Source organism: Cricetulus griseus, chromosome 4, assembly GCF_003668045.3.
Source record: "Cricetulus griseus strain 17A/GY chromosome 4, alternate assembly CriGri-PICRH-1.0, whole genome shotgun sequence".
Classification (NCBI taxonomy): Eukaryota; Metazoa; Chordata; class Mammalia; order Rodentia; family Cricetidae; genus Cricetulus; species Cricetulus griseus.
Genome location: NC_048597.1, coordinates 166,993,324 through 167,021,229, shown reverse-complemented (window position 1 = coordinate 167,021,229; position 27,906 = coordinate 166,993,324). Strand labels below are relative to the sequence as shown.

At 47.1% G+C, this 27,906-nt stretch overlaps 1 protein-coding gene across 1 annotated transcript in view; it reads right to left on the bottom strand.

Moving 5' to 3' along the window:
- Positions 1-22,298, bottom strand: part of Tmem266 (transmembrane protein 266) — a 61,575-nt gene extending 39,277 nt beyond the window's left edge. The window contains exons 1-3 of the mRNA XM_035443714.1: positions 22,261-22,298; positions 19,122-19,310; positions 359-513 (exon numbers count right to left, since the gene is read on the bottom strand). Coding sequence (XP_035299605.1) covers positions 359-513; positions 19,122-19,310; positions 22,261-22,298 — 382 coding nt within the window. The remainder of the gene's footprint in view (positions 1-358; positions 514-19,121; positions 19,311-22,260) is intronic.
- Positions 22,299-27,906: the final 5,608 nt, after the last annotated feature.

Below are 27,906 nucleotides of genomic sequence, written 5' to 3'. Positions count from 1 at the left end.
CACCCTGGAAAATTCCAAATGAGAACAATAAAAAAAAGAAAAGAAAAGAAAAGAAAAGGATGCACACAGGGGTCCCCAACTTTTGTTTTTGTCTCATCAGTTTCTGATGGTGGAATGCTAGGGAGGGGACTGAAGAGGCCACATTGGGCAGAAGAGGACAAAGTGATGTAGATGGTCACAGGGAAGCTGCCAAATGTGTTCCCTCCCCAGGGGAAATCCCCAGGGGCTGTTGTGGGGCCAGCAGCTTGGCATAGGCACAGGCTGGGGGATCATCTGTAGGTTGGGGACCCCTGAGGGATGCAGATGCACGGTGAATATTGACATATGTATTTGCATATGTATCTCTCTTGCTACTCACACTGGAGAAGCTTTATATCTATTAGAAGTTCCAGGGTCAGGAGAATCACCACCAATATTACACAGGCTACCAGGAAACTGTTGAGACTTGCACTGAGCAAAAATACCTGCCACACGGCTGCTCTCTTCCCACAGCACGGCTTCAGCCAGTTAGACCTGTAGGGACAAAAGCAAGAAGAGAGTCTGAGGGGAGATCCTGACCATAGCCTTGCCGCAAATCAACCAGCCTGGCTCCCCCTGGGCCTGCTCTTCACGGTGCTGCTATTTTGTTTTGTTGGCCATGCTGGGGATGCACGGCCTTGCTAAGCTAAGCAAGCACACCACCACTGAGCTACATCCACAGCTCCGAGTCAGGAGACACCATGCTTATTCAAGAGGCCACTGGGCCGAGTCCCAAGAGGAAAACAATCTCATTAAGGGACACAGCTGGTTTACAGGTTGACATTGTGAACTTACAGGAGCTCTCTGAGTCAAACCTAGGTGGCAAGAGTCATCGGACAAGCTGCTGTCACTACATTTCTAATGTCTCAGAACTCAGCCCAGGTGCTGGCATTTGGAAAAATCTCTGTTTATACGCAGCAAATATGCTGGAGCACCCAGTAGATGGAATCAGACCTTTTCCAGCTAGAAAAGGAAGCGCTGGATTGGATCCCTGCTTATCAGAGCGGATTATCTAGACACTGGTTCTACAGAGGGTTAATAGATGTTACTGATCGCGCCCCCCCCCAATTCTGTAATTGGGCTTAGGAAAACCTGGGTCAAAGTTCAGTGGTCATTTATTTGTAGGATATTCTGGTCCCTTTACAGCACTGCTATGCCTTACTGTGCTCCACATGGTGGCATCTGTGTTTACCAAACTGGTTAGGCCAGAGCTCCCTCTTGTCACAGAGTATCAGGCAGGACTTACACTCTGTTTATGGCTGTATTTTTGGAGGCATTTATAGGGGAGAGGAGGCCCCTGAGGATAGAGACTCCTGAATATGTTGGGAGTAGGCAGGAGGCCACAGGAGCTCAGAGCAACTAAGCATCTTAGGGTACTGATCCCCTCCCCTGAGGAACACAAGAGGGGGAACCTTTGCTGACACCATGAGGCGGGGTGCTGCACTCAAACCTCACTGGTTTGGTTGTTTATGACCTGTCCCTGCCTGCCCATCTGTTTTTAGTGGGGATTACGAATCCTAAAGGGGCTGAGACAAGCCAGGGAAGTCTTTACTTTGGGGTCTTCCCCATTGCCCTGGGATCATGTGCAAAGGTATCAGGCCACTCTGGGATTCCACTTCCCCATTCGGAAAGTAAAGAATAGTGTTTTTAACTTGCAGAGTTGTTGAAAGCTAAAGGAAAGAATATATCTGACCTGCAAACACAGTATGGCTGAAATGACATCATGACGATGGTGGCGATGATGATGATGATGATGATGATGACACTGATGATGGTGATGATGGTGATAATGGCAATACTGATGGTAGCAATGATAATATTTATGATGGTGATGGCGATATTGATAGTCACAATAATATCTGATTGCCCGAATGCTCGACCATCACCACATCTTTCTATCCAGAGGGAGTCAGTCTGCTGCAGCCGGCTGCAAGGAGGACCAGTGTCTTCCTCCTGAAGACTCGGGTGTCAATGGCCTGGTAAGGCAGCTCTGCTTTGTAGCGCTCTCTGAAAGAATGGTGTGGATACTTTGGGCTGGCAACATCTTCCTCATGGTTCGTTCAGAGAAAGCTTGAATGCCAGAGGTGACAGTCCTGAAGAAACCTGGCAGGAAACCGGGTTTGCTCAAGTCTCTTTAAATATTTCTAATACTTATGGGAATGTTTGTCAGTCTCTGTCCTTGACTCAATGGTGATGCAAAGGAGATATGGTCCCCTCCAGACTCAGGAAGCAGGTTCCAGAAAGAGATGCTTAGAGACCTCAACAGGTGATAGAGAAAGCTAAGCAGGTCATTTTGGATGGGGAAAGAAGGGTTGACATGAGTTCCTACATAGGCCAAGAGGGTGGAGTGAGAAAGGACACTGGCCTTCTCTTTAAGAGACAAATGGAAAATAGAGCTACAAAGCCCAGTGGGAGATAAATCACAAAGACCAACAATGGGATCTTTGTGGCCCCTTGAGGATGAAACTTAAAATGCATAGGTTGACCACACTTGTCATTTTTTTTTTTTTTTGCATACTCCCACAGGTCAATCCAAATAGAAGGCATATGGAGTTCAGCAGGATTACTAGACAAAGTCATATTTCAGATAAACAACAAACAACTTCCTAACATAAGAATGTCCCAGATATTGCATAGAAGGTACCTTACTAAAAAACACATCATTCAAACTTTTCAGGGCCTTTTGACTTGTTATCTGCTAGGCCTGGCAAACTCAGAGCTGAGGGTCTCAAGGAGTCTGGTAAGAGTGGCTGTGATTTAGTCGGAGAAATACACAGATGAAGAGGCCATATTAGTATTTGAAAAAGCAATCTTCTTAGAAGCCCAAGGTTGATTTTCTCAGTTGTACTTCAAGAGGGTAAACAAAAGAGCTCTAGCACCCAGGAGAAATACTTTCTGAGTGATAAATATTCTTTTCTTGATGCTGAATGACCCTGGCACATCTTGATTAGCCAGGGAAATCGGGAAACCCACGAGGCCAGCTGCCATCATGAGAGGCAGAGGGAAGCAGTCGTCAGTGAAGCCTCTAGCGTGTACTCACGGACAGCCCGTTCCCTTGCACTTGGTGACCCCCAGAAGTGGAAGGCAGCAGCCCACTGGAGCCACTATCTGCAAACTGCTCTCACTCAGCTGACGCTCCTGGCTGTAAGAACTCTGTCACCCTGCCTTTCTCACCTGACGAATAAGGTTGCAGCGTGCGCTAAAGGATGAATCAGTCCTTGTTGGTAAGATTTCTTTATTCAAGAAAGCACTAGGGCAAAACGCAGGCCAGAGCGAGGTCACAGGAACCCAGCAAGCGCAGCTAGACAAAGAGGGCTAGGGTCTCCACGTGCAGTCTTTAAGAAGCTTCCCTTAAGTCACCTTGGCTTTCCTTCACCACGCCCTTATGGGCGAGTCCCGGGTCCACCTGGTACCTGTCCCAGGACTATTGGGCGGGGCTAGGGTGTCTCCCTACACTCACCCTTCCATCTTATCTGTCCCCTACTTCCTTCCTCACATGTCCCTCGTGTCTCCCCTTCTGCCTGGCCCTATTTGCATCTTCCACACTTCTTTAACCTGGCACTTGAGGAAGTTTTGCCCAGCCTTCAACCTGGCACTTGTGGAAGTTTTGTGCTGTGTCCTTCCCACCCCATGGCCTTCCAATGGCATGCTTTCTTTTCCAGGCACAAAGACACCCCAGGTCCAGCCACATAACACCTATTAGTGACCACTAACACTGGTGCCATTTCATTGTCATTTGAAATGGGAGCCAAGCAGCTTTGGAAGCTATAAATAAAACGGGCAGCTGAGAAGACTGTTGGCCCTGGGTGACGTCCAGTGGTAAACAGGAGGTTTCTCCCTGGTGGTTGGTGGAAGCAGCTGGGAATTCTTCGGCCTCCCACCTTGTACACATCTGATGGGCATGAGATGCACCCCAAGAACCTACTGCTCCTTCTGCCCCAGAGGAGAGCCCCCAAGGAAACAGAAGGGAAAGTACACCATTCAGTTGCAACTTACCTGAGTGATGTTTAGAAAGGCTGCTTTATGCTGCTATTTAAGTATGAAAATGCTGGCTTTGCTTTGGAAAGAGACGTGGGCAGGCATGGAGTCACCTGCAATCTGAGGCTAGCCTGAGCTGGGGAGAGGACCACACAGAAGAATTCAGAAGGCTGGGGCAGATCTGGATGTCAAAGGACGCTGTGCCACCCAAGTCAGCAAAACCGGTTACATTGTAGTGAGAAAGAGGAACTCAAGTTATAATATGCTATAAGGTGACAGGGGCTTTAACAGGGAAACCTGGAGCCAGTGCAGGACTCAGGATGGTGAAGAGTTGAGCAGACATTTAAAACCAGGTGTTAGGACCAGGCGGTGGTGGTGCATGCCTTTAATCCCAGCACTCGGGAGGCAGAGGCAGGCAGATCTCTGTGAGTTCAAAACCAGCCTGGTCTACAAGAGCTAGTTCCAGGACAGCCTCCAAATCCACAGAGAAACCCTGTCTCGAAGCCTCCCTCCACCAAAAAATAAAATAAAACCAGGTGTTAGGATGTACAGGGCCATCCCCTGATCCTCAGCTAACCATCCTGTGTTTGTAAGCTGGACCTGTTGACCGTTTCTATCCCTTCATCAAGGGGGGTACCCTCACCGGAGTACCCAGCTGCTGCTACCACCTGCTGTAGGCAATGCCACCCTAACTGCACAGGGCTAGAACATATAGTTGAGGAAGACTAGGGGAGGGGGCTCCATACATTCAGCTATGGGAAAGCCCTCATCCTGCTGGGTAAACACTTTCTGGTACAACCTTTTTGGGGAGGAGTGCCCACACTCCAATAGATACCCCCCAAACCCCACAGCACTTGCAAAGCCAAGCCTACCAGGTCCTGTATTTCTACTTCTGTGGCAGCTTAGCTGTGCCCAGCAGAGCTTGGCCCTCAGCTACCAGGCCCTCCACTCCATCAACCTGGGAGTGTCCCCTGGCTGCACAAGGAGGTGGTATTTGTATCACAGGTGATACTACAAACTCTGTGTGAACCTCTTTCCGCCAAGTGACCCCACAACACATAGCAGGGACTTGACATAGGAAGGTCATCTAATTAGGGACCCCCTGTGGATGGATGTGTCAGAGCAGGGAGGCCAGGAGGTGGGGGTCAGCACAGGTCACAGGCTGCTGTCAAGCCCCAAGGTTCAAAGTCATACTCCTGCCTGGCTCCTTATTAAGCTACCACTTGTGGGTAAGGACCATGGTCTAACTTCCTGGGGTGATTCCAAGGTGTAGTTCCACTGTCCTGACTCTTCACTTTCATCACCTGGGCACCCGTGGAGTTATGGAAGCTATGTCCCCCTCAGCACCCACTGAATTTGGCGCTGCATTTCAGTGAGCACCCAGGCGACGTGGGCGAGCTGTTCTTCAGGTGATGGAAGATGAACAGGGTGTGGTGAAGGAAGCTTGGGAGCAGGGCAGAAATAATGGTGACAGTAAGAAGGGCCACGATGCCTGATGCCTTTAATCCCAGCACTCGGGAGGCAGAGGCAGGCGGATCTCTGTGAGTTCAAGGCCAGCCTGGTCTCCAGAGCGAGTGCCAGGATAGGCTCCTAGCTACACAGAGAAACCCTGTCTCGAAAAACAAAAACAAAACAAAACAAAAAAAGAGAAGGGCCATGACCAGTTCAGCATGAAGCCCAGGAAGCTTGCCTGTGGCTCAGTTTTGAACAAGAGAGACCTGGACACGGCTGTATAACTCTATAAGGGCTTTTGGGCAGGGCTCTCCAATGGGAATGGGAACCGTGGCGCTAAACCTGCAGGTACCTGGCTGGCCCCAGGGTTAGAGTCCCGAGAAGCTGGTAACACTTCTTGTGAAATGTAAGTGGCTCAGGCATTGCAAGGAGAGTGTGTGTTCGTAGCAAAAGGAGGAAGTATTTCCCGTTTCTAAGGATTCCTGCTCCGTTAACTAAAGATCATGGAACCCACTGGGCTGAAGCCGGCAAGAGCACAGACAGAGAAAAATTGCTTTCTGGTGTCTTCAGCGCATCTAAGGCCCGGGGTGGTGTCATTCCTAGAGTTGCCACCAGAGGGCAGGCGTGCCCCTATTTTCCAACGTGTGCCACAAAAGTCAGGGGCAGCTCTGGGGAGGGCTTGGGCTGCCCAAATCACAAATACCAACAGATGGGCCTGCTGGCAGGTGGTATTCCAGAGAAGTTCCGGCACTCCCTCCTGAGGCCTCAGAGGAGTCCGGGGGTGGAAAGCAGGTGATAGCCTGTGCGGCTTCTGCTTTATATCCATAGTTGTTTGGGTAACAATTTGAGAGAATAAATTCTCAAATATGAAAATGAACTTTGGCAAACCCCCAAAGGCTCTTTTATGGCTGGTAAGGCCATGGGATTGGTCTCGAAGGCAGGCAGGCAGTGTTCCAAGCTTGACACCGAAACAGCCCCATCGTAAAGGTGAAGTAGGCCATGTGGTGTGGAGCTTGCTCCTCCAGGGCCAAGCCTCTTCCCCGCCACAACTCCCTGTGTGCTTAGGCAGTGGAAGGGGAATGCAGGATTGGGGCAGAGGAACCTGTATGCCTTCTCCTGGGTAGAGCCTGTGGAGATGGTGGAGAACTGTGGTCTTAACAGGTGCTCCACAGGCAGTAGGGGTGGAGACAACAGAAGGGCTGGTTCCCCTGGGGTGACCAGGCCGGAAGACTTGTTAGTCTCACATTTAGATCGTCATCCATCACCAAGTGCCCAAAGAAATGAAACAAGGGAGGTCGGGATAAGTTCAGAAGGCAATTGGTAGCAACAGGCGAGATGAAGCCTAGAGCACCAGGGTTTCCTAGCCACCCCTGGCCTGAAGGAGGTCTTCTCACCAGTGGGGTAGAAGATGAAAGCAATGGTCACAGGCCCCCAAATATGCACAAAACCACAAAACCTCAAGTGTCGAGAGATGCAGACTCTTTGACTCTTGAGGAGGATCATTGAGGGAGACCTGGTTGGTCCACTCCCCCTGCCTAGCTTCTTAAACTGTGAACCGAACCTCATATAGGGGTCATTGTGCTTGTTAGGGTTTTTGTCAACCAACACAAGCTGGGGTTATCTGGGAAGAGGGAACCTTAATTGAGAAAATGGTTCGATCAGACTGGCCTATAGGCAAGTTTGGAAGGGCATTTTCTTGATTAATATGAATTGTTGAATTAATATGAATTAATATTTTGTTTTGTTTTGTTTTTCGAGACAGGGTTTCTCTGTGTAGCTTTGTAGACCAGGCTGGCCTCGAACTCACAGAGATCCACCCGCCTCTGCCTCCCGAGTGCTGGGATTAAAGGTGTGCCCCGCCAGACTAATATGATTAATGAATAGCAGCCCACTATGGGTGATGGCACCCCTGGACAGGTGGTTTTGTGTTGTATTAAAAAAAAAAAACCCAAAAACAAAACAAATCAAGCTGAGTGACCTAAGGAGAACAAGCCAGTAGGCAGCATTTCTCCACGGTTCTGTTTCAGCTCCTGCATCCAGGTTCCTTCCCAGAGTTCCTGCTTTAGCTTGTCTTGATTCCAAACCCTAAGCTGTAAGATGGAATAAGCCCTTTCATCCCCAAGTTGCTTCTAGTCTTGGTGTTTGTAATAGCAATGGAAAACAAACTGGGACAACTGAATGCCCCCTGAGACGGTCTTGGCCGTCAGATCCCCAACAAACCTTTCTTTCTACCCATGGAGCAGTCTAGTTTGGTGGTCTCTCTACATCACCACTTACGGTGAGGGTGATGAAAAAAATCTGTGGATAGTTAAAGGTTTCTGAACACAAGGTACATGGGGCTGGGAAGGTGGCCTAGTATGTAGAGTGCCTGCCATATAAGCATGGGGACCTGAGTTTAACCCCTAACACCCACGTAAAAAGCTAGGCAGGCAGCTTCCTGGGGGCCTGCTGGCCTGCAAGCCTCGTGTAATTGGTGAACCCAGGAGCAGCGAGAGATCCTGTTTCAAAATATAAGTAGGAGAATGATTAAGGAAAATGCCTGACATTGATCTCTGGCCTCCACTTTCATGTGAACCCCCATTAAAAACCATAGAAGGGTGGAAAGGAGCTGGGGCCAGTTCAGTGGAGAAAACACTTGCCTTCAGATGTGTGAACCCCTAGGTTCAGTCCCTGGAACCACACCCACAAATAGCAAGCGTGCATCACCCAACCTCACACTGTAGCTTTGGATCTGAACACATGCTGTCATTGTCATGCAATAGCAATGGACACTTCCCAAAATACCTTGGCTCAGAGTGAGACCATGAAATGTTAATGAATTGCAGTGTTTCTGTTCTGTAAGCAAAATTGTCTTATGTTAGAGATACACAATGGTTTAACTACGGGAAATAGAAACAGTTCATGCTTTTCTATCATCTTTCCTCAGTGTATAATAAATTAGTGCATTTAGATTGCAATATACTGGAATGTTTGGTTTTTAGAATTGCTTATTAAGATGCTGACAAATTTCATTTAGGAATTGTTAAAGCCTAGCACTCAAGACAGAGGCAGACAGACCTCTGAGAGTTTGAGGCCAGCCTGGTCTACATAGTGAGACCCTTTTCCAAAAATAAAAACCATTAAAGGAATTTTGGCTTGGGATAAGGACAGATGACTCTCTCGTATTTGAAATAGCCCTAAACACACTTCTGTCATTTTGTGCTATATACTCCTGTGAGGTGATGGTCTTAACATTGGAGATTTTTAAAAAATCCAAATATTGTTGAAGATGCTCTACCCTAGAGGTATCACAGATTCTGTCACAATTTAATTTTTTCTGTAAACATAAACAGGTACATCCATCTCACTAATATGCAAATTTGCTTTAGTCTTTCATGGAAAATGACATGCATACCAGAGAGTTAGTTTAAATAAATTCCTTGTGATTTATTATCAGTAAATATTTGGTTTGTATACCTGCTTTATATTCCTATGTACCTATAGCTGTGTAATGGGTGCTCTGTAATAAATTGCTGAGAGCCTGGCTGGCCACATGTTCTGTTTCTATGATATCACTGACGCCCTGGAAACTTCTGGAATTGGTGGTGGCTTTGAGCCAGCAACATGTCCTGGTCACCCCTTTGATTTTCTTTACTGCATTCATTGCAGATGGCTAGCACATGGTCCGAGAACACCATGAGGTTGACAGCAATCCAAACCTCTCCTTGATCTGTGCTTTGTTTTTGTTGGTTTAACAGATACCTACATGGTACACTCTGTTGTGGAATATTAGTTAAAGATGTATTACATTCATTTTAGCTGTGGAACATTTGTTTAATGGTGATTGGTGCAAAGATTTGCTGCATTCTTTTATGTTACATTTGTTTAACTCTGTAAAGCTGTGTTACTTTGCTTGTCTAAAATTCCTGATTGGTCCAATACAGCAAGCACTGAACAGCCAATAGCTAGGCAGGAAAGGGATAGGTGTGGCTGCCAGGCAGAGAGAATAAATAAAGGGAGAACTATAGGATTGCGAGAGGAACAAGAGGGAGGAGCAAGAAAGGAGGAGAAGATGATACCAGGGGCCAACCACCCAGCTATACAACCAAGCAACCATGGAGTAAGAAGGGAAGAAAGGAATATAGAATAGAGATAAAAGCCCAGAGGCAAAAAGCAGATGTGATACTTTAAGAAAAGCTGGCTAGAAATAAGCCAAGCTAAGGCTGGGCATTCATAAGGAAGAATAAGTCTCTAAGTATTTATTTGGGAGCTGGGTGGTGGGCTCCCAAAGAACAAACAGTAAAAACAAAACAAAACAATAAGAACTACAACACTCTATGCACCAGGAGCTGAAATGGACATTTAAAAGGTTAATTTATACCTGGGCATGGTGGCGCACGCCTTTAATTCCAGCACTCGGGAGGCAGAGGCAAATGGATCTCTGCAAGTCTGATGCCAGTCCGGTCTACAGAGTGTGTTCCAGGCAGCCAGAGCTACACAGTGAAATCCTGTCTCAAAAACAAACAAATATATGTGTGGAGAATGACCTACTTGGCTTTGGTGGCAATTAGTATATAATCCTAATGGCATGTTGACTAGAACCCCAGGTCAGTCTTTTGGGCCTTAGTTTGTTAATCCGAATAAAATGTGATCCTGGCCTTTGTAGAAGTGCTTGGAAGATCTGAAATATTAAAAATGGCACACATGAATCTAGCATGTGTCAGGACAATGACAGTTTCTATGCATGTATTAGCAGGTGGATTATCTGGACTCTGGGAAGTGGTGGGTTACATAGCATTCCATATCCAGGCACTGTACAGGGTGTTGGGCACATTGGAGGAGGGGAGCCTTTATCTCCACAGAGTCTGGAAGCTTGTACATGAACTCTGATGTGCAGTGGACCCTAGCCCTGGACCACTTCAGAGAGAAAAACGGGAGAGGGAGATGAGCGCAGCTAAGCATGACTTTGTCCTGTGAGAACCATCAATACAGTGCCACAGGGACACCCTTTAGCTGAACATCTGAGATGGTTGGAGTTTCATCTCCTCTCCCCGGGTGAGTCAGTACATGAGCGAGAGCAGTCAAGCTTTGTGTCTTTACTTGATTCCAAGAGGCAAGCCATGGCAGTGCACAGCGTCCCAGAGCACATACTCACGCATGCTTCACAAAACAAATGCTCAGGCTGGATGGTAGAGGCTGCTCCTCCAGCCCTTTGGGGAAATGAATACATTGCACTTTCTATGTGGGCAGCTTCAGTTCCGCAGTCAGAGCTAAAGGTTAGCGCCATTGCCCTGGGAGAAGTAGGAGGCTGTGTGCCACTGGGGTCACTAGAGGCTAACATGTGCTCGTCCCTAAATCTTCCATCTCTTGAGTCCTCAGAAGTATCAACTCTGGGAAAGGCCACAAGGTGGGGGACAGGAGCTGTCATTCTGCTTGACACTGTCCCCACGTAGAGGACTAAAGACGTGATCCACATATCTCTGAACAGTTAACAGGCAGGAAGGATGTGGTCAAGTGGTGTACTTGGCAAGAGCTTCAAGCTGACCCAGAGAGGGGAGGAGGGTGCTGTTGGATTAAGGGCTCTTTTCTACCCAGAGACCCCTCAATTCTGAGAGCTGACCACAAATCTAAGGACTTCCTTTGTGCTAGTCTCTGCAACTAGGGCTACTAGATGAGGCCAACTCCCTAACCCTGTGGGAAGAAGCTAGCTACAGTTTCAGGTACAACTTCTCCTATCCTGTCCCTCGGATTGACAGGAGTTTGGTAAATTCTAGGTTGGCCATGTTCCCTTTTTTTTTTTCCTTCAGTCAAATTCTGGATCCTGGATGTCTCCACATGACTGGGGCTCTCATGTTGGAAACCATAAACCCAGGTTCCCTTTGCTTTCTGCACCCAGCCTGAGGGTGCAAACCTTCCTCTCTCCAGGTTGAGCTCATGCCCAGTCCCCCCCTCTGACCACCAGAGGCACTCTGCTGCCATCTTGTGGTCCCCCAAAGCTGTACACCATGTATGTTGTGAGTAGTGTGTGTGTGTGTGTGTGTGTGTGTGTGTGTGTGTGTGTATCTGGGAGTTGATTGCTTAATCAATTAAAAATGAGGGGCTTCTGAACTATAGGAAAATGATAATTGCCTATGATCAATACATTGTGTATCCTAACTAAAGCTCTCTTTGATAGTCGGATCCTAGAGAACCCTTGTGAAACCTGAAGAAGGGTGGTATTTTACTGTAGGCAAATCTCACTGGCATCAAGAAGGCAAGGCAAAGAGTCTCAATCTCTCTCTCTCCTTCCTTCCCTCTCTCCCATCTTCCCCTCTTTCCATAAGTCCTGGTACAGAATCCCTAGGCTTCACACGTGCATGGTCATGGCTAGGGTGACCCAACATTTCTAAATTTTTACTAAGTAAAGTCAGAATGCTCTGAGGCAAATCTGATCTCTTTCTTTTAGGCTGAGTTTGTGGAGAGACTGCTTGGAGAGGTGTACCAGCTACAGCTTAGCTGTGGGTATGGGAAGCCTGGTGCTGCCCCGCCCCGTCCTTTGCTCTCCCTCGATTCCATGTAGATCAGTTGACACCCCTCTCTAGGGGAACTGGGTTTTCCCACTCACTCACTCACTCACTCACTCACTCACTCACTCACTCACTCAGCTATTCCTTTATTCTGTCAGCCAGTCTCGGTTGATCTGGTCCTTGCTAGAGAGAACTTCCTGGCTGAGGGCTGGGGTTAGGTGTAGAATGAGTAGAACCTGAGGCTGTATGATGAAATGGGAGTGGGTGACTACTTTACTTACAAATGGCGTATCTGTGAGTCTATTGCTTTCCTAATCATTGACAACACGGAGGGAGGGGGCTGTGGGAGCATGCGGGTGGGGACAGGAGATTTCTGGAGAATGCGTCCTTAAGGTTTCTGCAAAGAGGCTATTTTGGGCTGTGGCTTAATTGCCCCATTCCTCCCTTGTCTTTGCCCCCAGCTATTGCTTGCTGTCATATCTAAAATTATTTCAGTCCTTATTTAGAGGTGTTTGCTATATTGGGCCTGTCTTCTTTTTCTAACCTGACATCTCAAAAAATATCCCTGTGCCCCCATTATGTTGTCTTCCTCTGACTCTGATTCTGGCAGAAATTACGCTGTTGGTTTCATCTCCCTGTAAGCTGTTTGAGACCCGTGCTTCTTCCAAGCTTTGCCTGTCTGGGAGTCCGGTTATGAATGGGAAATTAGTTCTCCCTTTAGACTTTGTGTGTGTGTGTGTGCACGCACGAGGACATACATGTGTGTGAGAGTGTGTACATGCACACTGGGCATATGTGAAAGTCAGAGGCCAACTTGGCATAGCCAGTTCTCTCTTTCCACTGTGTGGGTTCTGGGGATTCACTCAGGTTGCCAGGTTCTGCAATGAGAAGCACCTTTACCAGCTGAGCTATCTTGCCAGTCTAGAACCAGCTCTCTAAGCTGCGGTGTACTGTGGGTGTACCAGCACACCGGCATAGCAATTTGCCATTCAGGAGATAGGTCCAGTCAGGTCTAGGAGCACTCTTTGCCCTGTGACACCCAGGAGACATTAGGTAAGAACTGCTGGAGGCTTCTGGGAAGGTTCTATGTTGTTCTCAAGCTAATTATGGGCAGTCATTCTCACTTGCTAGATACAAATGAGAATGCATGATTACCAGAGGCAGCCCTTGCACCAACTCTGAGGCCACTTTTACATCATCAGGATGAAGTCAATACTGTTGAGAGCAATGATAAGGGGAATCTGGTCCCTGCTGACACTAATGAGTTCTCTGGACCAATCTCAGAGCTGCCTTAGCTCTGGATTCCACATTATGGAGGCCAATGAGTTTGAGGCTGGTTCTCTGTTATGCACAGCCCGTGGCAATTAGTGGATGGTAGCCAGGCCTTGGAGGAAGAATGTGATGGAGAAACTGAAGGCAATGCAAATGTGCAGGACTCCGTAATGGCGGTGTCAGGGATGAGGGAGGATAATCAAGCTAGTCTCACAGCATTTTGTTGTCACAGGATTTTGCAGCTGGGGCTGACACCTCTGCTCCCCTTCTCCCCCTCCCCAGACTGTCTGTTCACCTCTGTGGATTCACATGGAGGTTTTGTGTTATCAGTGCTGAAGGAGGGAGACATTGGGTTGAGAGAGAAGCAGACATAGGGAAAGGAAGATGATACGGGCATGGCGTGCCAGGGCAGCTCCTTGGTTTGCATTGGGGACCTGGATGCAGGGAGGTGAAGGTGAGGTCAAACAGAACTAGAGAAGAGGGTGTGAGAAGAAGCACACGGTTGGCACGATCCAGAGTTGGGAGTCAAGGGAGAAGGGAATGTCCCATCCTTACCCTATGGAACCCACACTGCATGAGCTCCAGCTTCCCAGACGCCCTTGGAATGGGCACCTTTGGCAGTAGCAACATCATGGGCACCAGAGGGAGCCTGGGAGTCAGTCAAAGCAATGGAGAACAGGATCCTCAGCTGCGGTGGTGTCTGTGAGTGACAGGCAGACTTCAGGTAGCCTAGCAGTGATGGAAACACTGGTTCCTGCTGAGATGGGAAGGGGCTTAAGGCCACTGGAAGCGAACGGAGGTGATCATAGCCTATTTTGGTTGCTAAGGATCAAGACCAAGCAACATCTGTGTCCCATTGGTTTGAGTCATTTCCACTTTGAGGAAAGAGTTCTTTGGGGACATGCTGTATTTGGGATAGCTATAATGGGTAGGTTGTGGCTCCTCAGTCTGGATTTGAGTGCCATCACCGAAAGGCTATAAAAGAAAATTCTCTGGGTATAGATAAGAACATTTCTCCTTTCAAATATGCAGCTGACTCAGGATAAGAAGACTAGATTATCCCATTGACATTGGTCAGGATTCAGAGGCATTTGGGGATCCCTATGAAAATCCCAGAAAGAACTTTAAGAGTTTCAAAGGGAGCTTTGGGCCAGACACATGACTTTGATGATTACTAGTTGAAAACTTATAGAGATGGAAAAATTTACCAGTGTGTAGAAAAAGGGTGTGTGTGCGTGCGTGAGTGCACCAATGTGTGTGCTCCAATAGTTAAAGAACCAGCAGATGACAATTGTTATTTGTCTGACAAAGGCTTAGAAGGCACAATGGCAGAGGAATATCTGTCTGTGGTGGCAGGCACGGGGATGGCATGGCAAGAAGGAGACAGTGACAGAGTGACAGAAGGCAATGTAAGGATTTCAATATTTCAAAATTTCAATTTCAATATTTCAAAAGCAAGAGGATGTGGATGCCTGCATTAGCCACTTATTTTGTCATCGAGAGAAAATATTTGACAAAGGCAGCTTTAAGAGGAGAGGCCTTGTTTTGGCTCTCTAGTCATCATGGTGAAAAGCTTTGACAGTGGGAGGGGGGGGACACCTGGTCACATGTAGCTGCAGTCAGGAAGCAGAGCGAGGATGCTGGTACTCAGCTGGCTTCCACCTTTCCCCTTCTTATTCAGTTTAGAACTCCGGCCCATAGGGGTAGTGTCACTCACATCAAGGGTAGATCTTACCTCTTCTGTTTAACTTCTCTGGGAACATCTTCATAGACATGCCCAGTGATGTGTTTCTCAGGTGATTTTACATCCCATCAAGCTGACATCAAGATTAGGCACCACGCCCTTGAGAATAGTGTGGCGTGGCATGGGAGAGGCTGCAGCCAGTCTGCGGCAGGTTGAGGAGTGCAGCATGTGTCACTGAAGCTTGAAGTTGATTGCAAACAGGCAGGGAGGGGTGACGGGGGGCCAACAGGAGTCAGGGGTGTAGCGTGCAGGTTAGGAGAGCGGAGGGAGGAACACTGGTGAGATGAGGAGGCTGAAAGAAGGGGGTGAGGCTTCTGAGAAGAAGGAGAGATGGAATCTGTGCTCAGAAGATGAGTCCAGGCCTGGGAGGGGAGAAGGAAGACCCCGGGGCGCAGTGTGTTCCATCTGGGGCTGCTGTACTTTCAGGGGGCTGCGGGAGAGAGCGTCGCCTGCTGAGGGCAGGAGAGGAGCGAGGAACAAGGAAGCTATGGGAAACAGCCACAGAGGACTGCCAAACAGAACTGAGTCAGGTTGAGGCTCGGTGGAGACCTTGAGTCTGAGGCAGTGCCAGTAGCCTGCTTTTCCTCTCTGAGCCCCAAGCTGCCTGAAAGTAGGGCTGAATCTCACGGCAACAGACAGTTTGGACCATGGCAGGCATCACCTGGACAAAGGCTAGGTGATGGTTGATCCTGACTGTCTTCATGATTGGAATGATTGGACGGAGCGATGTCTAGGATAGTCTTTAGTACAGGACACCTCTGGGTGTATCTATGAGGAGTGAATTTCTGGGTGTGTCTATGAGGGTGTTTTTAGGCATTTCTGGAGTATTTGTTACAGTAATGAAATCTTGAAACACAGACTTCTCAGCAAGTCAAGGCTGGCTCCTCACTCATGCTTGTGGCTCGGTCTGAGTTACAACAATGACCCGTTTTACCTCACAGGACTCTGTGCGCAAACAGGATCACACACTTACAAACTCTCAAGCCACACCCTACCTCACACCCTTCGGATGGCTGCAATGCAAGCGTGGTGAATAGCGAGTATTGGTGCAGATATGGGGCAATGGAACGTTCATGCATCGTGGGTGCGAGTGTGAAATGGCACAGCTGCTGTGGACCATGCTGACTCTGCTTTTAGTGCTCTGAGGACTTGTACAGTGTGGTTGAGAAAGTGCACTTGTGGGTCTCAGAGACATTTGTCTACAGGAGCACCATCCACTATAGGTAAAAATGCGACGTCTTCTGAGTGTCCATGAGAGATGAGCAAAATATGTAGGATATATAATAATGGAATATTAGTTGGGTTAAAAGAAAGGAAATTCTGGCTCATGTTATACCATGGGTGAACTCTGAGGACAGTATTCTTATTGAAATAAGCCACTGATAAAAACACAAACACTGTATTTTTCACTTACACAAGATGCCTAGAATGGTCATATTTAAGGAGGGAGTAGAATGGTGGCTGCCAAAGGCTGGAGGAAGGGGGAAGGGCTGTTCAGTGTGTACAGAGTCACTATTGGAAGCGCTCTGGGGACAGATGGCAGTGATAGCTGCACAAGCAGAGACAGCGACGCTCCCCTCTGTTACCCTGTGACCTGGCCACACTCTTCATGCTCTAGCATCAGGCTTTTCGATTCTCCAGCATTCACTCTCTAAGGTCTCCAGCCCTCACAGTCCCAGAGTATGGAAAACGGTACAGCATCCACTGTCACCGCACTCTGGGGACACACATGCAGGGCAGATGCATTAGGGTCCCTAAGGTCCCTTGGTTTCCTACTGGAAAGATCCATTCCTATAGAGCTTCCATGAGCTCTTACAGACATAAGTGACCCTGAGCACTGTAAACTTGGACTTTACACTTGGATTGCATTGCTTCAGAATGAACCAGGTTGGAAATGGCAGGAAAGCCCTGGGAAATGAAGGAAGAGCCAAGAAGAACAGCCTCGCTCCTTCTCGCATGCTCTTGCTGGGTTCTTTCCCTCTGGCTTCCATTCTGTGAAGGGCTCTTCCTTCCCAGGATGCAGTCTGGCTGACACAGGGGTCCCACTGAGGCCTCTCAGCAAATCTTTCCCCTGTGGCTTCCTATTTTCACGACAAGAGCAGCATAGGGGGTGGGGGTGGGAAACACAACCGGAAAGCCAAATCAAATCAAATGTCCCTGCCTTGTGAAGAGACCTTGCAGACAGCCAATTCAGAAACTAATTGAATGGTTGAGCCAGACCTTGGACAACCTGGGTAGTGGGGCAAAAGCATCAGGGCAGGCCTGGAAATGAGGCACACCCTCTGGTGTGGTACACCTCCATGGGGCACACCCACTCACTATGCAGCAAAAGGAGCAGCTGTGGATTCTGAGCCAGAGCTCTTAAAGCTTTTCCTAGCTCTTTCCATGTCATTTAACTATGAACCTAAACTGGGCCTGATCGAGAAGAGCCTGGCATCATATGCTCCCTGCTATTTCTGGAGGTTGCACTAACGGATTTGACCACCAGAGAGCAGTAACACAGTGACTCTTTGGGTGCTCAGGGAAAGACCCTGTGGCTGGAGGACTGAATGTCGTCAGAGAGCGCAGGAGCAGAGCAATGAGCTCAGCTTTGTGATCCTGTTGAGCACCCACAGGGGCGCTGCTGATGGGGGCTGCTGCAAAAGCTGGCCCTGGTTCTGGGCCCTTCAGGACTTAGCTAAGGCTTTAAGCCACAGGGGACCAGAGATTTTGGTCACTCAGGTCAATACTGCCACTGCAAGGCACGCCTCAGAAATATTCGTCCTTGCTTCCTTCCTTCATGTGTGCCATGCATGGTGAATGGATTTGAATGTGAGGGTACATGTGCCTGTGTGGAGGCCACAGCAGGGTGTCAGGCACCTTCTGTGGGTCTCTTCTCTGCCTTTTTGCCTTAAGACAGGGTCTCTCCCTAACCAGAAGCTCACCATTTTGGCTGAGCTGCCTGTCAGTGAGCTCTCTCCATCTGCTTTCTCTACCCTCTGAGGTTACAGGCACAGCTAGTCATGTAGCTGCTTGCCGGGGATTCAAGCTCACATCCCCTGGCTTGCAGAACATGTACTGTTTCCCACTACAGCATCTCCCTGATTCCTTCAGAGAGTTTTCTATGGATTTGCCTGTCATTTTCTTCCAGGGTCCCACTAGCTGTGTTTACAATACTTGGAAAAATTATATTTTCAGAGAAAGCCACTAGGGTGTCATTTTTGCAGAAGCAGGTGTACAGCTTCCCAGTTGTTTGGCAATTTATCTTAGGAAGGGGGTGCCCCTTCAGGAACCAAACACAGGGAATCTGAGCTCTGCAAATTTAGCTTAGCTATGGCTTTTCTTTTGCTTCTAAAATACACGGCAACCCTTCCTTTTTTGTGTTTAGAGCAGCCAGCGCTTTCTAAAATGGTTACAGGCACCTGGGAGCATTGCCCAGAACTGGCTCTTTGGTGCTGGCCAATATTTACAATTCTGTGCCTAGAAGCCACAGGAAAGAACTGAAGAAAGCTTAGGTGAGAGTTAGTGTTCTAAGCTACTGTACCACCCGAGGAAGTATTTCTGCTCTCTGTGGCTTTCACTATTGCAACCCCCACCACCGGAAAACACGGAGATCAAATTCTTATCTCCTTTGCCTCCATCCAGCTGGACCATCCCATCATTCCTTTGAAGAGTGTACTTGTAAGAGAGACCAGGCTAGTGAGAAGTTAAGTGGGAAACAACCTGCTGATCTGATTAACAAGTAATGTGATGTAGGAGGAGTTCAAGTAAGAACATCCCCTGCAGGCTCCCACTGGACAGGAAGGGAGGGAGGGTCACTGTGTGCAGAGCAGAGTGTAGTCCAAGTTCATCTCCTATGGGCTCTGTGACCTTGGGCACATTCCTAACTCCTGTGAGGTATACAGAGTGAGTTAGAATATCAAGGGTCACTTCAGTCCGAAGACAAGTCTTATTATTACCTTAGTTCTAAGCAAACATCACAAAAGACATTAAGAGGTCGTCCAGCAGCAACAGGCATTTTCAGTACCCTAGGTCTTTCTCTGAGGGCATTGTGTCTGAGTTGAAAAAGTGACCTAATGTCAACTTCTGGCCTCTTCTGCTCAGCATCTCTTGCCTCAGCTGCTGCATCTTGGGAGGTACCCATGGAAACATGGGGAGTTATGCAAGAGACTCTCAGCCATGCCAGAACCTACCCTTCTCTTTGGTACTCTTCATCCAAATTCGACAGGAGCTGTGAGCCCCCCGTGGAAAGGTCTACAGCAGCCAGGGGCAGGTCCCGATAGGCAAAGTTCACCAGCTGCACAGGAGCAATGCTCTTGGTTTCTTCATCTACTTGTTGGGAGATAATCTCTACTTCAGAAATTCCTCCTTCAATGGCAGGCCTGGGTGGAGAGGAGGAACAACAGGGAAGGGTTAGCTAATGAAAACTATACACCATCTTCCCTGTGTTAAGGGAGGAGGGGAGTGAAGGTACAGGAAGCTGTGCTGTGCTGTGCTGGGGGACAAGGGAAGCATGAGGCTGCTATTCTTTCCCACTGGCCAGTCAGGGACTGGTCCAAGAGCCTGGTCAGTTGCCTTTTCCTCACCAACTAGGGTGAATGGCAGGACTGAACATGTGGGTTTTGGGGGGCAAGTCCTTTAGGGAGGGGGTAAGGACCCTCTGCTAACCAGAAACACACACACACACACACACACACACACACACACACACACACACACACACAGCTGAAGCTCTTAGCAGTCTTTGTCACTGCACTTTCTATTGTAGTGATACACTGAGAATTATTGCATGAGGTTCTTTGCAGTGGTTCCATTGTCTGCCGCAATAATAAAAGGTACTCTGTTCCCAACTGGATATATACTCTAGGTAGCTAGGAACTTCTTGGAGACTTGGGGGCCTTGAGGTGGTGAGGAGGAGAGCCAAGGATAGCTGAGATGCTGCTCCTTTCCTATTCAAAGGGGCCATACCTCCATTCTCAAGATTGGGGAATGGGAAATTAGGGGTCACCTGAGCAAACAGAGGAGTCTGGGTCAGTCTATGTCTTAGGCAGGCTTACCTTGGGCACTGAAACCAACCCACAGCTTCACTGGCACACAGTATGCCTCAGCCAGGGGCAGGGACACCTCCCAACCCACCAGGAGTTCTATCAATTTGTGGAGGCATTTTTAATACCACTGGTACCTAAGTAGGAATGGAGACATAAACATCCTGCAAGATGATTAACAGCTGTGTGCTGAGCCAAACATCTCCTGATGGGGGATGCAGGGTTGGAGACTTTGGCTGTCCCTTCCTGGGCATCTTTGGTCCCTCCTACACATCCTTGGCCCTGTCACATCCTGTAGAACCTGAGAGGCTGAGTCTTGTGTCTCTGGTCAAACAGCAGAGTTAGGAAGGGAAGTAGTATGCATGAAACAGTAAAAACTTAGCATTTGGGGGGCACAGAGGATCCGTGCATGGGGAATGAGAAGCCAGTGACAATCCAGAGGCAGCTGGTCTGCCATAGACTGTTCTTGGGCACTGGTACCACTTTCCATGGTGCTTTTCCATGGCCTTAGTTTCTCTAACTGAAAAAGGCTTCCTGGGGGCTCCCATGGTCTGCTGTGGATCTGAGAAGAATGGAGTATGTGAGAGAAGCATCTGAGTGACAAGTCCTACTTGCTTGTCCCTCTTGCTCTTCATGGGAAAACTCAACAGTGTGAGACCCAACAAGCAATACATAGTAGCAGCTACCTGGGGTGCTCAGAGCTGAATCTGCCTACTTCCTTTGCTTGGATTATTCCAGGGTTACAGGTAGGCTGCCTGGAACACCCACATTCACCAGGTAATCCCCGTGCCCAGATTTGCTTTCGTAGGTCCCCCTTGAGTCTTTGGTTTTTTCCTCCTTGCCAAGCACAGACAATATTACTCATCAGTGTGACATTTAGAAAACGACTCAAGAGCTTCTGACAGAACAGTCATGGGATATGCAGTTCTGTGTTTCTCAACAATTGATCTAGAAGTGTGGGTGTTTCTGGGGGAATCCCAGCTACCCTAGATGTTTCCTAAAAAGTACATGCTGGGTTAGTTTGTTCTCTTAGGGACTATTCAAGAAAGCAGGGTTTTTGAATTGAACAAACAGAATTTTCTAATCAGTGTGATCAAAGAAGGCTGGAGTTATGTTTCTGAAACTAACAAGGTCTGATTCTGATGTGTGTGGGAGATTACATCTGCCTTGTCACATCCCTGCCCTCCAGTCCACTTTGACAGTGGTTGTAATGGTCCAGCTCCATTTCTGGTGGCATGGTCATCTCAGCAGAGACTCAAAGGTTCCTTTGATGAAAATGAAACTCTCATAGCTCCCAGCCTAATTATTGAACCTACACATTGGTCTCATATAGAAGAGCACTATGCTGGATAAAGTACATTAGTGGCTCCACTCAGTCTTCCTTGTAGGGGTAAACACCACCCTGATTGCCCCCTTTGTCACGTGGCATTGCAGCTACTCCCATCGAAAGAAGTGTGCATGCGTGTGTGCGCACACACACATGCATGTATTGCATTTCCAAATCCTTGATTGTGTGTTCAGCCACGTGACTTGTTTTGATCAATGTAGACATGTTACCAGCAGAAGAATGAGAGGTACTTGTGACTGACTCTTTGTCTGGCTGTTACTCCAGCAATATCGCCAGTAGAGAGTGATCAGTCTAGACTATTGAATGAATAGAGACACATTGGTTAGAGTCTGTTCTCACCTGGATCAGCTGGCAGCTCTACAACAAAGCCCACAATGAAGGGCAATCCCAGGCAAGATCAGCAGATCCATCCAGCTGATCATCCAGCCATGTGATCCTGCATTGTATCACATTGAGGAGGGCTGTCACAGTGCACTACAATGGCACAGAGAACGCACTCATGTGTCATCATACTTCTGATGACTGAGGAGCCAGGCACACAGCTAAAGGGGCTGGGACAGCGTAATGTAATAGAGGTTGTGTTATTTTTATCTTGGTATTGTTTACCAGTGAGTTGCCAGACACAAAATAAATTGCCACCTGCTGACTTGCCACACTCACTGACACTTGGTAAGATCAAATGGTTCATTCATATGGCATCTTGGGTTTCAGGAACTGAATACAACCCTTTAGGAGACCTTTGCCTGGTGTCATAAAGCCCGCTTTTAGAAACCCTCATGGTTTCTAAATTTCCTTGCAAGTCTCATTTTATTATCACTGTAGCATTTTCCTAGTCTTATTCTGAGGGTTGCCTCCGTTGCCTGAAGTAGCAGAACTTCATTTCGTGGGAGACTCGCGGCAGCATTCTAGATCCAGGGAGCAGGCTCTGATGGTACTTACTGTGGATTGGTCATGTTGAAAGACGCAACCAAAGCCATGGGCTTTCTTGATGTCTAGTGGGGCTCAGCTGTCCTTAAGCCTGATCTTAGCATTTCCAAGTGGGGCTTTTATAAGATTCATGAAAATAGAGTGCCCTGTAATGATAAATGGGCATTTATTACCTTCAGATGCCAAATGGAATTCCTCTGAATCTCATCTAAAAATGGAGTGCTTAGCACTGTCTCCCATAAAGCACTTTTCTGATGGCACTGCTGAATGGATCTTTCCAGCAATACCATGGAGTGGTTGTGACAGGCGACATGCTTCTCTCTCTCCAACCCTTCAGACTTCCTCATTTACCCATGTTATTCCCACGAAACTGCTGCACTCCAAATCCCACCATGAATTGTAATTTGTCTCTCTTTTCTTCTCAATTGAATCCTCAATGAGAGAGCCAGCAGACAGACAGCAGCTAAGGGGAACTAGCCCTATGGCCAGTGTGTTGAGGGTCATAGCCTCCCTCTGCTATTTCCCCATCTACAAACAAGGGTAATGCCGGAACTACCTAAGTGATGGGATGCATGGGAGATGCTTGGAACAGTAGCAAACTGTGTAAGTGATAGCTTTTATTATTGTGTTTGGAAACCTTTAATAAATTAAGATGGTACAAGCTGGCTAGGTGGTGGTGGTGGTGCACACTTTTAATCCCAGCACTTGGGTGAGAGGCAGAGCCAGGTAGAGTTCTGTGAGTTCCAGGCCAGCCTGGTCTATAAAGCTACGCAGAGAAACCCTGTCTCGAAAAACCACAACCACCACCACCACCACCAACAACAACAACAAAATGGTACAAGCTGTTGAACCTGATCATATCCCAAAAACTATTTGGAGACCTAAATACAAAGCCTTCCTCCCCAAATGTGGCTTAGGTCAATAGTGTAAGCTTTTCTACCAACCAATGTGACAATACCACAGATGGCCCCTGTGCAAGCCGGAGCAGTCCTGAAGGGAGGACACAGGCAGCAAGCACTGCTCCGGATGCTTCCAGACAAGTCACTGTGGAGGTGTTCAAAGTGGTAAAGTTTTGGTAGGCCACACCGCACACAAACTGCTGTTCCTACAAGAATTCCTCATGGGATAAAAACCTCATTCTCCTGATCTGAAACTCTGCTCAGAAAGGAGGCTCAGCTGGAGAGACAAAGGGAGAGCCACACAGAACGAATATGACTCTCAGGATGGGAAACACCAGGAACAGATGGCCAAGGAGGAGCTCACACTCATGCTGCAGGAGAAACCCTGGGAGGGGCTGGGCTTAGCACAGCCAGGAAAGAAATGGGAGCACTCTATAACTGCATGGAGCTCAAATCCACCATCATTTGACACCAGAAATCAGGAGGGGGTAAAACAACTTGGGACAAAGGGTCAGAGACAGTTTGGGCAGAGTTTGGAAGATGTCTTGTGGACACATCTCACTAAGGTAAGGGTTTAGTGGACCTTAGCCTCAGTGGACCTCAGAAAAAAGGTCTAAATATTGGACTGAAGACTCCACTTAGCAATATTTGGGGTTATATATTATACAGTAGACATATTATACAGTATTATAATATATGTACTCTATTATACAGTAGACTTAAAATTCACTGCCCCACCATGCAGAGTTAATCAATTTCAACTTTTCCCTCTCTTTATGAACACTCTCACAATGTCTTCCTGGTACTGAGAGGATTGTCTGTCTTCAACTGCTAGTGGAGCCAGAGTGGAGGAACCCACAATTGAGAGCTAGGTGAGCAATGCTGCTTTCCCAATGAGGTCTTGGCAAACCGCCATTCCTAAATGGACACCTGAAATGCTATACAAGGTAACAGCCCTATGAGGATACCATAGGCAATCACTTTTGTTCACATGCCTCCCAGGCTGGCTGGGCCAGCAACTTAGAATATAGAAAACTAAGTTTTTGACATACCTAACTAAAGAAGAGTAAGAAAAAACTGAGGACTCTATTAAATGCAAAATAGTACAACAATATATTATAGCAAATATGAAACAGACAAAAAGGAAGAAATTAAAATTGTAAAGAACTTTATTTTCAATTTTAGGAAGGAAAATTTCAACTATATACAACATTGTAGAGAATTGTGTAATGGACCTCTAGTTTCTTACCACCCAATCTCAATATGTAACAGTTAACAACGGTCTTGTTTCTTCTATATACCTGTCTATATACCAGAGAGAGATAACTGAGAATGGGGTGAGCTTTTGAAACCGAAAGCCTGTTCCCAGTGACACACCTCCTCTAACAAGGCCACACCTCCTAATCCTTCCTAAACAGTTCCACCTACTAGGGGCCAACTATTCAAACATATGAGCCAATGGGGGCCATTCTCATTCAAACCACCACAGTTATATTCCTCTACCTCTCTCCCCTTCACTTCTCTTCATGTCTTCTCTCACTCACTCACTCACTCACTCACTCACTCTATCTATCTATCATCCATCTATCTATGGAAGAGACTGTCACAGCCACTCTCTTAGTTATCTGGCTCTTACAATCTTTCTACCCCCTCTTCTATAGTGTTCCCTGAATCTTAAGTGTAGAGTTGTGTTGTATGTGTATCAACCCCATAGTTGGGTAAGTATTTAGCTTGCAGTTAGAGATTACATTGGTTTAGGAAACTGAAGAAGTAGGTTTCTTCTAGGTTATATGGTTTCACCAGCCACTGGTACCAGCTAAATTTATAGTCCCAGGCATGACTTCCCTCTTGTTGATCAGGTGCCTCTTGGTTACCCCTGGGTTATAAGTGCCACTACTGCACCTTTCAGAATAACCTCCCATCCTGGTTACTGCAATGGTTCGCTGGTGTTACAGTTGGGGAGACTATCGATTGCTTTTCTCTTTTGGCAGCTAGCTTGGCTCCTTCTGAAACTATAAGAGCTCATCCTCAGTGAGGAGGCTTCAAGGTCAGACCCAGATCGATTCCTCTAAATTCAGTGTCCCAAGTGTGTGGTGTCTTCAGTAACAGGGTCTTACCTTCTTTTTCTGAAAGGCACCAAGGGCAACAGCAATAGCCTATAATGCCTTGCTCCCCGGAACAACGACTCAGTTTTCCCATGCTTGCCACTGGAGTGTTTGTTAAATAGTCTTCAGGTTTCTTTTGGGAGAGGACTGTCACCCCCAATTGGTGTAGTCTCTCCCTCTCCCTCTCCCTCTCCCTTTCCCTTTCCCTCTCCCTCTCCCTCTCCCTCTCCCTCTGTGTGTGTATGTGTGTGTGTGTGTGTGTGTGTGTGTGTGTGTGTGTGTGTGTGTGTGTGTGTGTGGTTTTAAGTATCCATAAAGTAATATAATTCTCTAAGGCTTTTCCAAACTTTTTTCTTTCTTTCTTTCTTTCTTTCTTTCTTTCTTTCTTTCTTTCTTTTCTTTTCTTTTCTTTCTTTCTTTTTTTCTTTTTTCTTTTTTTTTTTGGTTTTTTGAGATAGGGTTTCTCTGTGTAGCTTTGGAGCCTATCCTGGCACTCGCTCTAGAGACCAGGCTGGTCTCGAACTCACAGAGATCCACCTACACCTGCCTCCCAAGTGCTGGGATTAAAGGCGTGCATCACCAACATCGGCTTTCCAAACATTTTTAATGTTACTTATCCCTCTTCTTTCCTTCTCCCTCTGTGTTGCTGTCCCTTCTCCCTTCCCAGGTAAGTCTATCCCCCCACTCCCGCCACCTTGCTTTTCAGTCAGCCATTAATAGCTAAAGCTCACAACCAAAAAGGCATACCACAAGAAGTTTCATCAATCTCAAGTCAATATTTTCTTAATAACATCATACATTTCCTTGCCTGTCCTGTAGTTTTTTAAAGGTCTTTTCAACAAGGAGCTGTGCTGGTTGATTTTGTCAGCTTGATACAAGCTGTGGTCATCTGGGAAAAGGGGACCTTAATTGAGAAAGTGACTTAATCAGATTGGTCTATAAGCAAGTCTGTGAGGCATTTTCTTGATTGATGGTTGATGTGGAGGGCCCAGCCCACTCTGGGTAACACCACTCTGGGCAGGTGGGCCTGGGTTAGATAAGAAGGCAACTTGAAGGAACTACCAAAAACAAGTCAGTAAACTGTTCCTCCACGGTCTTTGCTGCAGTCCCTGTCTGGAATCCCTGCCTTGTGTCCCTGCCCAGGCTTCCCTTGTTGATGAACTGTAACCCATGAGGTGTAGTAATCCTCTGCAATCTTTCTTACCTTGTGCACAATATTGGTAAAAAACTGGTCATTTGTCCCATAATCTTGGATTGTGGTGATTACATCACTTCAGTCGATACATTTAACCAATATGTTCCTCTGTTTCATACATTTCCTGTGAATTTTAATTACTCTGTAGACTTTAACTAGATTCAAGTTCTTTTTTTTATTATAAAACTTGATGGGTCGTGTCTTCTAATAGGAGACAAATGCTACCTTATTGTTCCTCTTTTAAGGACATTAATAGCCATTGGTAATTTACTAGATTCATTCATTCATTCATTCATTCAAGGTTTACAAAATGGTGAGTTGAATTTTATTATTATTTATCAATCAGCTTCTATGAATACAAGCTTTCCCTCATCAGTGGTTTGATCAGACCAAGATAGAGTTCATATATAGAGGAAAAAAAGAGATACATTTTGCTTTTTATTAGTTTTCAGAACAATAACTTGGTCTCTTATCATCTTCCAGAATGATGGATGAGGTGTTTGCTGTGTTTAGTAGCCTCATGGGATCGTTAGCTTATGCTGCAGGAGCTGGGTAGGAAGCTGAGCCCTGACAGGTGGTAGCACTTGCCCAGCACTGTGGTTCTCAGGGATGCCTACCTCCTAACACACCAGCGAAGGTAAGGTCAGGAAGAGTGTGGAGTGATACAAGATGGACAATAACTAGCCACTGCGGCTGGAACTTCTGGTCCTTGGCAAGCAGAACGTTTTAGGAGACAAAATGCCTTAAGATAATGGGAACACTCAGCCTGGCTGTTATTTAAAAATAATATTTTCCAAACAAAACCACCCTCAAAGCACAAGCCTAGCACGAAGCAGGTGTAGTCTGGCACTCTATAAATGAACATCTGAAGTGCAAATCTGCTGCTTCATAAACCTGGTAAAAGGAGAAGAGAAAACCTGTTTTGGATTTACTGTGTCTGGCTTGAGTGGGTGGAGGCTGCTTTTTAGGCTTCAGTAAAATTCTAGGCTTTTCTACCTGTTGATTGTGTGCTATTTATTGATACCATGTTTGATGGTTGCAGCAACTCTGTCGTCCTTGGGATTTGGGGTTTAAAAGGGCTTCTAAGACCAACTGGTTTCTTACCTACCAATTGAAAGAAAGCTTTAATTCAGTTCACCTGTCCTCAGAGGGCCCCAGGTTCATTCTTCATCCTTATATCAAATGGCATACCTATTTCGCTGTTTCCCTTGTCTAGTTTAACTCTGACCGTTGGGAAATTTAAATTCATAGGCTTCTCTGTCTGTCCGAACTCGTGGGTGGAAAATGAGAAGCTTGCTAAGTGTCCTGTGTGTTTCTGACCCTCTAGATCAGTGGTTCTCCAAACTTCTCCAGCAGATGATTCACTTGGGGGGCTTACAGGCCTCAGATTGCTGATGACATTTCTAATTTAGCATCGTGGGGGGGTGTGTCTGCAAATTTACATTTCTAACACATTGCT